This window comes from Neltuma alba, unplaced genomic scaffold, assembly GCF_004799145.2.
Source record: "Neltuma alba isolate B1F8T4 unplaced genomic scaffold, ASM479914v2 tig00004148_pilon, whole genome shotgun sequence".
Lineage (NCBI taxonomy): Eukaryota > Viridiplantae > Streptophyta > Magnoliopsida > Fabales > Fabaceae > Neltuma > Neltuma alba.
Genome location: NW_021633582.1, coordinates 2044 through 17125, shown reverse-complemented (window position 1 = coordinate 17125; position 15082 = coordinate 2044). Strand labels below are relative to the sequence as shown.

At 34.1% G+C, this 15082-nt stretch overlaps 2 protein-coding genes across 2 annotated transcripts; both read right to left on the bottom strand.

Annotated features, from left to right (window-relative positions):
- Nucleotides 1-4195: 4195 nt before the first annotated feature.
- Nucleotides 4196-14397, bottom strand: LOC114743849 (cysteine-rich receptor-like protein kinase 10). The gene is made up of 7 exons (XM_028932052.1): nt 13571-14397; nt 6332-6475; nt 6115-6236; nt 5481-5691; nt 5127-5364; nt 4763-4901; nt 4196-4649 (listed from the first exon to the last, which is right to left on the bottom strand). Exons 1-7 carry the CDS (start codon nt 14277-14279, stop codon nt 4326-4328), a joined length of 1887 nt encoding a protein of 628 aa, XP_028787885.1. The 5' UTR covers nt 14280-14397; the 3' UTR covers nt 4196-4325.
- LOC114743850 (cysteine-rich receptor-like protein kinase 10) lies at nt 10950-12760 on the bottom strand. The gene is made up of 5 exons (XM_028932053.1): nt 12551-12760; nt 12264-12474; nt 11910-12147; nt 11547-11685; nt 10950-11433 (listed from the first exon to the last, which is right to left on the bottom strand). The coding sequence occupies exons 1-5, from the start codon at nt 12686-12688 to the stop codon at nt 11104-11106; spliced, it is 1056 nt and encodes a 351-aa protein (XP_028787886.1). The 5' UTR covers nt 12689-12760; the 3' UTR covers nt 10950-11103.
- Nucleotides 14398-15082: the final 685 nt, after the last annotated feature.

Here is a 15082-nt window from a genome sequence, read left to right as displayed (position 1 = left end):
ATTTTTAGACTTCTTCAAAAAGGAAAATTGAGACTGTGAAAAGTCAATAGGGAAAAGAAAGGTGTAAATATAAAATCATGATTCATGCGGTTGTTGTCGATGGAACAAAGGTTAATGATGTAAGATAGAGGTGATAAAACAGGTTGGCCCGCCAGTTACGAGGCAACTCGTTGCAAGTTTGGGATACGGGCCGATCTTAAAAGGAATGCTGAGCTTATATTTTGCTAACCCGCCCTGCCAAGGAGTGGGTTGGCAGGTTAGCAGGTTGGCTCACCAACCTCCATCTTTTTTTCAAAAAAAAATTTTACATTTATGTTTAAAAAATTTTAAATTAAATTTTAAATTTTTATAGATTAAATTATTCTTATTCTTATATTTTCATATAATTATATAGTTAAATTAATCTCAAAAGTTAAAATATAAATATATAATTTATTGTTAATAATTATTTTATTAGTATAAAAATAGTAAAACAATAAAGAAAATGAGAAATAAAATTTAAAATCAAAGTCTCTAACAAAATACAAAGTTATATGTAACTTTAGTGTAAATAATAAAACTTTTTCTTATTACAATTAACATAAAAATTGTAAAAAAAAAAAATAGACTGGCGAGCTGAAAAAGACCGTATTAAAATAGTCCTATTTTTTTCAATCCCTGACCTTTTGAGGGTTTGAGCCCACCGGCTCTAATGTTAAGAGCGTGCCATGGGCAAAATGAATATGTATTCTTTCAAAAACTTTTTTTAAAAAAAAGACAGACTAGACCATCGCCGGATTCTGCTTTGAAGTTGAACTCCATTGTTGCTGTGACCTTTTCCTCACCGTCGTTCTTCTCAGTGGCGAGATCTCCCTGCAACTCATTAGACTGTTGCCATTCATGCTTTACAAAGAACTTACCAGCTCTGTGTGGAAAAGCCATGGACGCTAGTGAAGAAAGAGAGAACAAAGTGTTAAAAAAAGCTACCCTCTAAAGTCCAAACATGCGTTCTGAATGGTGATGCGTGCGAAGTGTAAATGAAAAGACCATACTAGCTATTGAGACTTGTGATGCGTGAGGAAAGGAGAGAGGCAAGTGATCACGTAAAAGAGGGAGAATAACTAAGAAAAAAATCAAAAAGCAAGAGGAGAGCATGGGTGATGGGTAGAACAAGAAAGAAAAATAAATAATGGAGAAGAAAGTTCATATACATATAAATGTTTTGTAATTTATATATTTATTTAAAGACTAAATAATATGTTTCCATAATTAAAATATAAATATTTTTATGTATTTTAATTAAATTATAATATATTAATTATTACCGATCTGACTCTAAGTTGATCCATGTCTGACCTACTAATTCTTGAACTACTGTCTCAACCGGTTTAATAACTGGTCCAGTTTTTAGTAACTTGACTATTCATGGGCTACATTTGTGCCGGCACAAAGGTTTTAGGAAAATCTACCTCATCTTTAACTGCATTGAAGCTATAAATTCGTTGACCAAGAGATGTGATCACAACCATGCATCCGTTTAGGGATATTGTAGACGAAGCGATTTTACTTATTCATAGAGTGTGACAAGTCCTAGTAAATTATAGAATACGCGAGTACGTCTTTAATTAATGTGGATCAATTAGCTAAGTACTCTCATAGAGTAGTAGAAAATTACTGTACCTTTGATCAACCACTATCTTTTAATTGAGCAGATAGAGGTACAAAAAGAATACTTGATCCCTCCTAATTGAAAAGGAGCAGTCCCTTCCCAAAAAAAAAAAGCATTCATCAATCAGGACCACTGCTAGATCAGAAATGATCCCCCACACCACATGTTTTTGTGAATGTGGCGTTAATTGTGAACAAGTACCTTTGCATCGCTTGATTTGGGCCTCGTGGTCTCTCGCCATGTATTCTCAGTACGATGTCCAACCCAACTCATAAGTCTTTTTTTTTTTTAAAAAAAACGAGTACCTTCATTTTTTTTTTTTATCAGAATGCAATTTTGTTCAAAAGATTGTTGAGTACTGAACAATTTTTATATGTGAAAATTCCACCCCAAAAGTTTAAGGAAAAATGACAAAAAAAAAAAAGACCATGGACATTGGAAAATCCCAAATTAGAAATTCTCATAAAAAAAATGCATCATTATTTGCAAGTCAAGTATTGTCAAAACTTATTAAAATGTCGTAATGAACCCTGATTCGAGATTTGGTAATTTTAAAGATCTTTATCTGTCATTTTTCCAGAGTTTAAAGTGCTACATATATATACTCCATCCAACTCAAAATATAAACATCAAATAACTAGTTTATGCAACTCAAGAAGTTAGATAAAATTTGTTAAACATAATAGACTTATTTTTCTAAAACACCCCTATTTATGGAGAGGATGAGTGAGAGATAGGGTGAGTGAAAACAGAGGTGAGAGAGAATGAGTGGAAAAAAAGTGATGAAAGAGACATATAATTAATTAGGATAAAAATAAAAAAATGCATTAAATGATCCAAAAATCTAAAATGATGGTTATCAAAAAAAAAAAAAAAACAACTCCCTTCATAGATATCATGCTTATATTTTGAAGTGGAGGGAGTATTATCTTTCGGTCCCAGCGTCTGCTAAATGCTAAACATTGGAATTGAATAGCATCTACGGTTATTTAAAAGTTATAAATTAAAAATTTCGCATGCCATGACTAGCAAATGATGAAGACCGACATTATCATAGCCTTTTCATTGCTTCTTCTTGTTCCCATCTCTTTTTCCTGTTTCTTTTTTTTAAAAAAAAAAAAAATTTAACGTACCTACTTTTCTACTTAAAAATCTCATAATTTCATGTCAATAGTATCTTTTTTTTTCTTCAAAAAGTTAAAAATAATAGAAAGAAAGTGTGAGCACAAGACAGAGTATAGCCCAATAAACCCAGCCCAAGCCCGGTGAAATATATCTTGGAGGGTCCAAAGAAAAATGAACGAGGCTTGACAAAGCCCACAGGACTGGGTTTAGCCTTCGGGCCAGCCCAACCAATACACTCAACCCAGCCTAATGACAAAAAGCTAATCTTACAATATGATGAATTAATATTTAAATTCTCATCGAGAGAAGTGTCTATATTTAGTATTCAGTAATACTTCGAATAGAATTACTTCTAATAAAAAAATATTTGTATGTAGCACAAAAAAGGTTAGTGTAATTAGCAATGATTTCATCCATTATTGTACATGAAATCGTGCATTTAAGTCCCATCCCTATTACAAACTGACAGTTGTAAGCATTTTGTTGATAAGTTACCTACAGATATCTTTATCCTATATATATATTTATATATATTATTCAATTTGGGGACATGGCCTACCCTTAATAAGTGTGGCATTCGATGCACCTACCATTAATTAAAAATACATACATAATATTTCTGATTTTTAATATAAGATCTACTTAATAAATTTAAATAGATTTAAAAAATTAGTTAAATTAATTATTTGTCAAAAATATATGTTGGTTTTTCTCAAATATCCTCTTAAATCATTTGTATTGAAACTACCTTTTGATGCAAATTCATGTGCAATCAATAGGATAATTTATAAAAAAAATGCTAAGTATAAGAGACAAAACATATGGAAATATTTTATTTAAGACAATTGGAGGTAGTATTTGTGTGTGTGTGGTGTCCTCGTTTTATTTGTGAATAATATAGGCATTTAAAGAATATTTAAAAAGTAAATGTCACAATAACTTCTTTGCAGACTCTATCCATATATCAACCGGCTCCACCTTAAGTACCGCTGCATATAAAACTACTCCTCCGATCCTTAATATAGAACCTAATTCTTGAGTTAGTTTTGGTCCTAAATATAAGACCCATTTCTCATATTTATCAATTTTCTCTAAATTACCCCTATAAATACTCCCTCAACCATAATCAAGTAGAAGAGGGAGAGGAGGTATTAAGAAAGATGATTATGGTATTTTAGGAAAAATGTGTCACTTTTCTTATAATTAACTAATTTACCTAACTTCCTTAATCTAATCAAATTAGTTAAATGGGTCTTATATTAAGGACCGGAGGAGTACTACTGTTTGCTCTTAGCAGGTTAAAGACTTTTGTATTTTGGAAATTAACAATACTACTAAAATTGATAAGGAAATTTTGAATTAATAGCTCACGACAGGTATATGACAAATAAATCATGATAAACTAAATGTAACTAGTTATAGCAATAAATAAATAATCTGCTTCAATTAACAGAGGAGTAACTTAGTGGACATAATTAAACAACAAAAAGGCATACATATGTCATCGTCGTATAAAAACACACGTGCATATTAAAAAAAGATGAACTCCATTTCATCGAGGCAAGAGCTGAGACGATTCATTTGAACCAGCTGACTTGGAAGTTGAGCTCTGAAGAGTTTGATCCAAACTCAATTCTACAACTATAGTTGGATTGGAATGCATGAAGAACGCAGGTTCTCTTGGAGATGGTAAGTCAATGGAAAGATTACTAAGATATGAAACAATTTGAGACATTGTTGGCCTTTCTTCTGGATTTTGTTGAACGCACAATAACCCAATTTGCACACATTTTATTGCTTCAATTTCAGAACATGATTCCATCAGAAAAGGGTCCAATATTTGCAATGGTGATCCCTCGTCCCACTTCTTCCAGACCTTGTCAAATAATTACACAATCAAATTGACCTTAGCATCTTAATTTGCAACATATGGATATGACAATATGATTACCATATAGGAGCAACAATTAGCATAGATTTAATACTTACATATGTCAAGAGGTGTGACTCATATGATCTAGCATTCCTTTTTCCACTAAGCACTTCTAAAACTATAACTCCAAAACTGAATATATCAGACTTTTCAGAAAATTGCCCATTCATTATATATTCAGGAGCCATGTAACCACTGCAAAGTTTGAAGCAAAAATGTATGCTAGTGTTAGTATAATATAAAAAAACATACTTAGATCAATTTGGGACAAATGAGGACATAAAGCACAACTCGTTATGGAAATAAATAGGATATGTGAAGCAATGTTCCTTGTAGCATAAATAGATAATATCTCTTTTTGTTTCTCATGCAATCCATTAATGAAGATAACCAATTGGAAAGGAGGACATCAATACTTACTATGTTCCAACAACTCTATTTGTATTTCCTTGATCTTCATCTATAGAAATCATTCTTGCCATACCAAAATCTGATATTTTTGGATTCATCTTGTTATCTAACAAAATATTGCCTGGTTTAAGGTCACGATGGATGACTTTAAGGCGAGAATGTTCATGCAGGTAAGAAAGTCCTTGTGCAATTCCTCCAATAATTTTGAATCGCTCAAACCAATTGAATAATCTTTGTCTTTTAGAATCTATAATTGAGTCAAATAATTATGAAAGTAAGTAACGAATTACTCGGGAAAAAATCCGGAAAGATATCAATAGAACTTTAACTATAATACGTGAAAATAAGGTTGGAAGTTTGTACCAAATAAGAAGAAATCAATGCTCTTGTTAGGCACGTATTCATAAATGAGAATTTTCTCTTGTTCTTCCAAGCAGAATCCCAATAATGTCACTAAATTTCTATGCTGCAGTTTGGCTATAAGCAAAATTTCATTCTTGAACTCTGATGTTCCTTGCACTGAACTTCTTGAGAGTCTCTTGACAGCAATGTCTCGTCCATCAGGAAGAGTGCCCTGAAAACAAAATTGAATTGTTATAAGGATTAAGATGCATTCAGCACCCTGAAGTATTTTATCAGATATATCCAGCGTTCTAAAATATTTTGTGATACATCTAGTACTCTAAAGTATTTGTTTAGGTGCATCTAGTACCGTGAAGTATTTTTCAGTGCATGTAGCACCTCAAAGTATTTTTTTCAGGTGTATCCAACACCTAAAAATATTTTTTGGTACATCCAGCGCCAAGGTCCAAAGAATACTTTGGAATGTTGGACGCGCCTAAAAAATATTTCGAGGAGTTGGATGCATCACAAAATACTTCGAGGTTTTAGATGCACTTAAGAAAATATTTCGGGGTACTGGATGTATCTTAGTCTTTGTTGTAATTAGGAATATGATATATAATTAATTAATTGGCCGCTAGTTTTATAATATTACCTTGTAAACTTCTCCAAATCCTCCTTTTCCTATTTTGTTCTCTTCAGAAAACTTATTTGTTGCAGCTTCAATTGTAACCAAGCTAAATTGCAAGGACCTCAGATTTGAACCTTCTTCTCCAACTAGACCACCATTATATGGGAATATCAATTTAATAAGCACGCTATGGAAAAATATGAACATTCTTAAGTTTAAAAGTGAACAAACAGTAGATTACAGCTGTCTGTAAGAATAGATTGGCTTCTCTTCCTTGTTTTTCTCCTCAGCAAATAGCAACCCACCAAACAACAAAATATCACTGCAACGATGATGGGGACAGTGATCTTGACCGCAGTTTGTGATCCAGTGCTATCACTTCCTCCTGATTCTATATATAACACCAAACAGACAGATCAGTATTTGTGTTATTATATTTATGATGACTAAAACTAACCCCTTCTCTAGCTTTTATATCTAGGACTTCAGAGAGGGTAGTACTTAAAAAAATTATAAATGAATAAGTAAAAGATAGAGAAAATTGATAGGACTAGGCAGATACCTTGGGACGGCGTCACGGCGGTGGATGGCGGAGGAGATGGCTGCTGGGCTGAAACAGCCGCGTAATCATAGAAGAGGTAGCTCTCATATCTAATATAACAGCTCGGATAGATGACCCTACCACCATTCTTTCCGTCACAGCATAGTTGGATTCGTTGGGAAACATTCTGTAAGCAGGACCTGCAATAATCCTCAGACAGGTCTGGACTGCACTGAGCAAAAGCATACACTTTCCTAGATTCGCTTGTACTGTCATTTGCTGCTGCAAACTTACGACGAGGATCCCCGATTGGTGCTTGGTTCTTTACTTTGTCCAATAGTACCTGTACGTACTGATCCGTAAGTGTCGTTGAATTTGCCCGGTTCCACAAAAAGTATGGTCCATCAGACACGTTGTATATTCCATAGATTGAACGATATGAATATCGAAACGTGCAATTGTCATAGTATAGAACTGCCTCCTTCCGATTTGGACAAAGTTGTGGGAGAAAGATTGTGGCGTTGAGGAGGCAAGAACGGCAAGAATCTGGCTTCACATCGCCTCTGCAGAATCCAAATGCGTGAACTGTGTCAGGGTTTTGGCCATAAGAGGAATTGATGAAGCCATATTCAATGTTTGTATCGTCGGAAGTGAAATTAGAAAGAATGGTATTGAGGTTGGTGTGGTAGACACTGGGGTTTGAATAGTTACCTCTTTTTGGGTAACAAATGACCCCTCGGATATCATCTGACTGGGCGGTGAGAAGGAGAAGATGAAAATGGAAAGCGATGATCAGCAGAGCCAATAAATAAAATAAAGGCATTGTGTTCAAAGGAACGATAGAAGAATCGAAGCATATTGAGCTTTATGGATGATCGATGAGCAGTCTAGTGTGATTCTGAAGTTTGAATAGTCAACTTCTTAAAGTCCCTTGATCGAGTCAGTGACCGACATAAATGCGATTATATTGATAAAAAATGGGACCTACGAAACCATTGGCCTTAGGACTGATAGGGTACCTAGAAAACCATGCCTTTGGGCTATTACATATTGTTGTGGGTTAGCAAATACAATAATTTAGTAATATGAGTAAAATAATCAGCCATGGCCTTCTAATTGAGGAGCCAGCGAACATTATTAATTAATCTCAAGGTTTGAATGGTCAAATTCTTGATCAAGTCGAGCTGTGGAAGAAACAGCAGTGACGCATTTCCTGGGAACAATTCCTTGATCGAAACACATGTGGTTGCCGACAAGCGCAATTAGACACGTATATTATCATTATTTCTGTCGTACGCGCAGTCTCCGCTTTTGACTTGTTCCTGGCATCTATCCATTGTTATCTTTTAGATGTATATTCTTGACAAAAATGACGTAAGAGAAGGAAAGTCATATGATGAACAGAACATCTTGACATATTCTTACTCGATTCCCCTTCCAGATGATCATGTCTTATGTGGGACATTTTTGGAATATGTACAGGATTCGTCTTTTCTACCCCCCTCTTTATCCCCTTCTCTCTCCGGTTATAGACATGATTCACTTAGGTAGTACTTGGTTAGAGTTAGGTAGTGTTTGGTTGGAGCTTTTTTGAGGAGGAGATGGGGGAAAGGAAGGGGAGGAGCAGCAAAAGGGTGTTTGGTTTGAAAAAAATGAAAGGAAGCGGGGGAAAATATTTTTATCTTTGTCTGCATCGGTGCATCCTTCCCTCCTCTCTCTTCCCTCAAAAGTCAGGGTTTTTTTTAAGGGGAGAGAAATTATTCTCTTGTCATGACAAAAGTGCCCACGACAATTTTCTTTATATTCCACCGTTACCCTTCAATCTTCAGAACCATTTCTTCTGTTCATTCTCTTCAGCCGCTCCTCCTAGCGTTCGGCATTCGTGCTTGGTCGAGGCTCACCATTGCTTGATGGCTTTTCCTCCTTCAGTCGGCGCCGCCGCCACCTGGTTTTGCCTCCGCCTCACCACCTGCCCTCTCGGTCGTTCCACCTGTTAGCTTCCTGCTTTCTTTCCATGAATATGAGGATCTGCAATCCTCAAGAAATTAGTGGCCACGGGAAGATGCAAGCGCATCTCGCAAGCATACCTCATCTCAGTACCTTCTTTGCGACATTATTGGTTCATTGTTAGAATATCCACAATTGCCAGTGCTCAACACACAGTCTTCCTCAAGGAGAAATTAGTGGCTTCGTGAAATTAGTGGTTTATTGTCAAGTTTTTATTTGTCTGTGTGGATGCTAATTATATAAGGATGTAAATATTTAAGATCTGGTTTTTGTCAGCATTTTGTGTTTTGAACTTGGGTAATAAAAGGTTACAAATCAGTATAAATAAATATTTGTATCCATTCTGAAAAATATCCACGATGTCCCGGATAAATGAGAAAATAGGGTGATGAAAAATGAGAAAAGAGCAACGTAGCCTCATTTTCTTCTAAAGTCTCACCCGTCAATCGAAAAGCAAATGACGTGGGAAGTCAGACGAAATTATAGTACAAACTAATGGCTGGATATATGAGAAATATTCATATTGATACTGGTTAATTTAGTTAGTTTTAAGAACAGTGTTGATGTTATTCCGTTTAGGTGTTTTCTTTTATTTGTTTCAGATTTTTGTACTGGTTTAATCTTATTTAAACGAAGTTACCTAACAAAGATGTCAATTTTTTCTCCTATATGCGTATTATATTTATATTTATTCAATTTATAATTATATTTTATTAAACATTTTGCAAAATTTGAGTCAAATAAAATAAGGACAAAATTGTTCATATAAAAATATTGTCCCTCCCCTCTCCTTTTGAATCAAATAGGATGACATTAAAATCTCTCATTTCCCTTCTTTTTCCTAAAATTCCTCCCATTCCTTTCTCTTTTCTCTTTTTTATTAAAATCCCTTCCCTTCCTTTCTATTGAACCAAACACACCCTTGACAATTTGATCATTCTAAATTAATGATTTTGCCATATTTTAAATACATTCCCACGTGCCTAGTGATGTTATTTTTCAAAGGTAAATCATAACTTCTCTCAAACCCAAGCTGCATGATCAACATCAATCAGTCAAGGGTTTCTCAGGTACTGTGACTACACGTATAGGTCTATAACAGTTACAAAAATATAAGATCTACTTAATTAATTTAAATAAATTTTAAAATTTTTTCCCTGTCTTATGTGATTGTGTGCACTTGTTAGATTGTTGCTTGGGGTTCTATGTTGGTAATTAATTACTTGTAAAAAATGTTTCATTTTTTTCCTGAAATACCTCTTAAATCACTTGTCTTGAAGCCACTTTTAATGTAAACTTATTAATACATGTAGTTAATAGAAATAGTTTAGCCACACATAAAAAAAAAAAAGATAAGTATGGGGGACAACACGAATTGATAAGGTTTTATATTTATGACCAAATTCAATTTCCAACTAGTTTTTATAGTCATGTCAATGATCCAATCTTTTTATATATAAATAAATTCAATTTTAATTTCAAATTGTCTTTAGTCATTTTTTATTTTCTCCTGCACCATATATGCAAGTCCATTTTGAATATCAGCAAACTTGGATCCTGCCATTAGTTTTTGGTAAAAGTACTGAGATTTTTTTTTTGTCAAAATGGACTATAAGATTGTATGGAAGGAATATGATCACCAAAAAATCACAATAATAAGTGAGTAATATGAATTGGTTGTTATTTTCTGCACTGAAATTTATCACTGCATGCTGTGTCACTTGTTATGTAAGTTTTTAGTGATTATGTTGTTTTTTTTCTTACGACAAGATTTTAGGCAGGGGTTCTTAGAATTCATAAAAATTTTGCCTTTTTCAAGCGAAAAATGTACCCAATACCAAGCCCGGACCCGATCAAATCACAGAGATATGGACGGAGGCTTGACAATGCCCACAGGATTGGGTTTAGCCTTCGGGCTTGCTCTCCAGACGAATAGCCTCAGCCCAGCCTGGTGTTTTCCTCCCTCACCTTCTGTTCTTTCTTTCTTTTCGATTTTCCTTTATAATAAAAACTTATTTTATATATCTATGTGCTCCGTAAATAAGAGTTAGCGTAATTAATAATGATCTGATCGATAATACACAAGGTTATGACTATCTGTTTAATCTTATATTTTGATGTCTATTATAAAACCTTTTTTCCCTGAATCTGTCCTCCTCTTTTCTTAATCAAAGTTCCCTAGCACGTTCGGATTCTTCTAAATTAAATATTAATTAATCATTTTCTTCATATTTAATGACTAAAATGGCGGCAAAGTAATACTATATATTCAAAAAAATTAAATATAGTAAATGATATAATGACTTCTTTGAAAACTCAAGCTGTGCAAGCCATATCAAGAGGGCTATAAATATCTTTGTCCATCATATGTATAGAAAAAGATGAAACAAATTTCTCTAAATGAAAGTTGATACATCTCACGACATAAATAAACACATATACACATAGAAAATATGAACTTCTTTTCATCGAGGTAAGAGCTGAGACGATTCATTTGAACCAGTAGCTGAATTGGAGGTTGAATAACTCTGAAGAGTTTGATCCAAACCCCATTCTGGAACTATAGTTGGATTGGGACGCACGAAGAACGCAGGTTCTCTTGGAGATGGTAAGTCAATGGAAAGATTAGTAAGATATGAAACAATTTGAGACATTGTTGGCCTTTCTTCTGGATTTGGTTGAACGCACAATAACCCAATTTGCACACATTTTATTGCTTCAATTTCAGAACATGATTCCATCAGAAAAGGGTCCAATATTTGCAATGGTGATCCCTCGTCCCACTTCTTCCAGACCTTGTCAAATAATTACACAATCAAATTGACCTTAGCATCTTGATTTGCAACATATGGATATGACAATATGATTACAATACATGAGCAACAATTAGCATAGATTTAATACTTACATATGTTAAGAGGTGTGATTCATACGATCTAGCATTCCTCTTTCCACTAAGCACTTCTAAAACTATAACTCTAAAACTAAATACATCAGACTTTTCAGAAAATTGTCCATTCATTCTGTATTCAGGAGCCATATAACCACTGCAAAGTTTGACAAAAAAAAAAGTATGCTAGTGTTAGTATAATGTAAAAAAACATACTTGGATCAATTTGGGACAAATGAGGACATAAAGCAAAACTCGTCATGGAGATAAATAGGATATATGAAGCAATGTTCACATAGTAAATAGACACAAGCTCCTTTTGTTTCTCATGCAATTTATTAATTGAGATAACCAATAAAAAAGAAGGGCATCAATACTTACTATGTCCCGACAATTCTATTTGTGTTTCTTTGATCTTCATCTATAGAAATCATTCTTGCCATACCAAAATCTGATATTTTTGGATTCATCTTGTTATCTAATAAAATATTGCTTGGTTTGAAGTCATGATGGATGACTTTTAGGCGAGAATGTTCATGTAAGTAAGAAAGTCCTTGTGCAATTCCTCCGATAATTTTGAATCGCTCAAACCAATTGAATAATCTTTGTTTTTCAGAATCTATAAAATTAAGTCAAATAATTATGAGAGTAATAGTACTAGGAACAAACTAGCTAGGAAAATGCATATGACAGGATATGCATAGAACTTGAACAATGAAAGGTTAGAAGTTGTACCAAATAAGAAGAAATCAATGCTTTTGTTAGGCACAAATTCATAAACAAGAATTTTCTCTTGTTCTTCCAAGCAGAATCCCAATAACGTCACCAAATTTCTATGTTGGAGTTTGGCTATAAGCAAAATTTCATTTTTGAATTCTAATGTTCCTTGCATTGATCTTCTTGAGAGTCTCTTGACAGCAATTTCTCGTCCATCAAGAAGAGTGCCCTGAAAACAAATTGAATTACTATAACTAGAAATATGATATATAATTTGTTATTGGTAATTAGTTTTGTTATATTACCTTGTAAACTTCTCCAAATCCTCCTTTCCCTATTTTGTTCTCTTCGGAAAACTTATCTGTTGCAGCTTCAACTGTAGCCAAGCTAAATTGCAAGGATCTCAGATTTGAACCTTCTTCTCCAACTGGGTCAGTATACATATGTGGATGTCACTTTAATTAATAAGCATGCTATGGTCAAATATAAAAATTATTAAGTTTAAAAGAGAACAAACAATAAGTTACAGTTTTCTGTCAGAATAGTTTGGCTTCTCTTCCTTGTTTTTCTCCTCAGCAAATAGCAACCCACCAAACAAGAAAGTATCACCGAAATGATAATTGGGACAATAATCTTGACAACAGTTTTTGATCCAGTGCTATTACTCCCTCCTGATTTTATATAGAGTACCAACCCAACGTACGGGTCACTTCGGTTATTGAGAGCACAAGATAGTTCATGGCAATGACATGGAAATTAAGGGGCAAATACAAATTTAGTATTTCAAAATTTTGTATCCAACAAATAATAAAACGATGCCACAACATGATCTAAAATGCTACTCCCTCAGTCCCTTTTTATAAGGAAGATTGGAGCTCATCACGTAAATCAAAATATTAGTTAAAATTAGTTAAAGACAATAAATATATAGAAATTAGAAGTTCTTTTTCTAAAATGCCCTTATTTATGGGGGATAGAGTATAAGAGAGAGAATAAGAAAATTATTATAATAAAAAGAATTATAGAAGAGAGAGAATGTGTGATGAAGAGATGATGGTTTGAGAAATAAGATAATAAATATACTGAGTATTAAAATAAGTAATTAATGAGGGCAAGATAGAGAATTTGCTACAAAAATTTAAGATAACTTACAAATATTGCTTATATTTAGATATAAGAGAGAGATGATAATTGTTGCTTATAAATAAGACCGGAAGAAGTAATACATTTATCATTCAAAAGCAAAAAACTTTTAATAATATTCAATTCCTTCTTCGTACTATAATCTTTAAAACAAATGATATCCATATATGCCAAGAAAGTACCTTGGGGCAGCGTTACAGCGGTGGATGGCGGAGGAGGTGGCTGTGTTGAAACAGCCGTGTAATCATAGAAGAGGTAGCTCTCATATCTAATATAGCAGCTGGGATTGAAAACCCTACCACCATTCCTTCCGTCACAGCATATTTGGATTCTACTGGAAACATTCTGTAAGCAGGACCTGCAATAATCCTCAGACAGATCTGGGCTGCACTGAGCAAAGGCATACACTTCCCCAGATTCGCTTGTACTATCATTTGCTGCTGCAAACTTACGATGAGAATCCCCAATTGGTGCTTGGTCCTCTACTTTATCCAATTGTACCTGAACATATATATCGTTAAGTGTCGTTGAACTTTGTTGACTCCACGCAAAGAATATTCTATCAGAGACGTTGTATATTCCAAATAATGAACGGTGTGAGTATCGAAACGTGCAATTGTCATAGTATCCAACTTCTTCCTTCTGATTTGGACATAGTTGTGGGAGAAGGATTGCGGCGTTGAGGAGGCAACTACGGCAAGAATCTGGCTTAACATCGCCTCTGCAGAATCCAAATGCGTGAACTACGTCTGGGTTTTGGCCATAAGACGAATTGATTGAAGCCATATTCAATGTTTGTGTCGTCGGAAGTGAAACCAGAAAGGAGGGTCTTGAGGTTGGTGTCATAGGCACTTGAATTTGTGTAGTTACCTCTTTCTGGGTAACAATCATGTGTTAGGAAGTCAGGCGGCTGGGCGGTGAGAATAAGAAGCTGAGAAAGAAATGTAAGGAAGAAAGCCAAAGAAACGATAAGGCTTGATGGCATGGAGGAATGATGGAGTTGAACCATATCTTTGGGGGCTATTGTTATGGTCTAGCAAATGAAGTTGTTGGCAATACAAGTAACTTATGAGGAGCAGCTAGCCAACACTAGTGTGAAGTTTGAATAGTCAAATTCTTGATTAAGTCAATATTTTTTATTTATATTTTTCGTTTTAGTCAATTATAGGATTAAAAAAAACGAATAATCTTGCGTTTATTGTCTTGTCTTCTTGTTTTTTTTCCCCTTTAGTTGTTTGATGTAGTTTTTTTGGTTCTGGGCGCCCAGTTCAACCCAAAGGGAAAAAGAAAAAGAAAAAGAATCTTGTCATAAAGTATATTCATCTTATATTTTGTCATCAACAAAAGTTAGGTCTCGCTGAAAAGTTACTCACAACATGACAAATAAAGATTGAAGGTAACTGTACGTAAAAAAAATCATATTTTGTTTTGTAGGAAATATACAAGGTTTAGGTGGGATGAAAATTGAAGACAAAACATACACATACAAAGAAGATGCTAAAAACATAAGAAGAAGAAGACAGAGTAAAACAGCGTGGCCCTTTGAAGCCTTGGCTTGATAGTGATAGCATTATAGGCACGAGTTGGAAACGACATTCCACCGAACCAGAAAATAGTAAAATAGCGTGGATCCCGTCATGGAAGAAAGATTTATCAACAAATCCATTAATTGAGAAGTTGGAATGGATTAAACC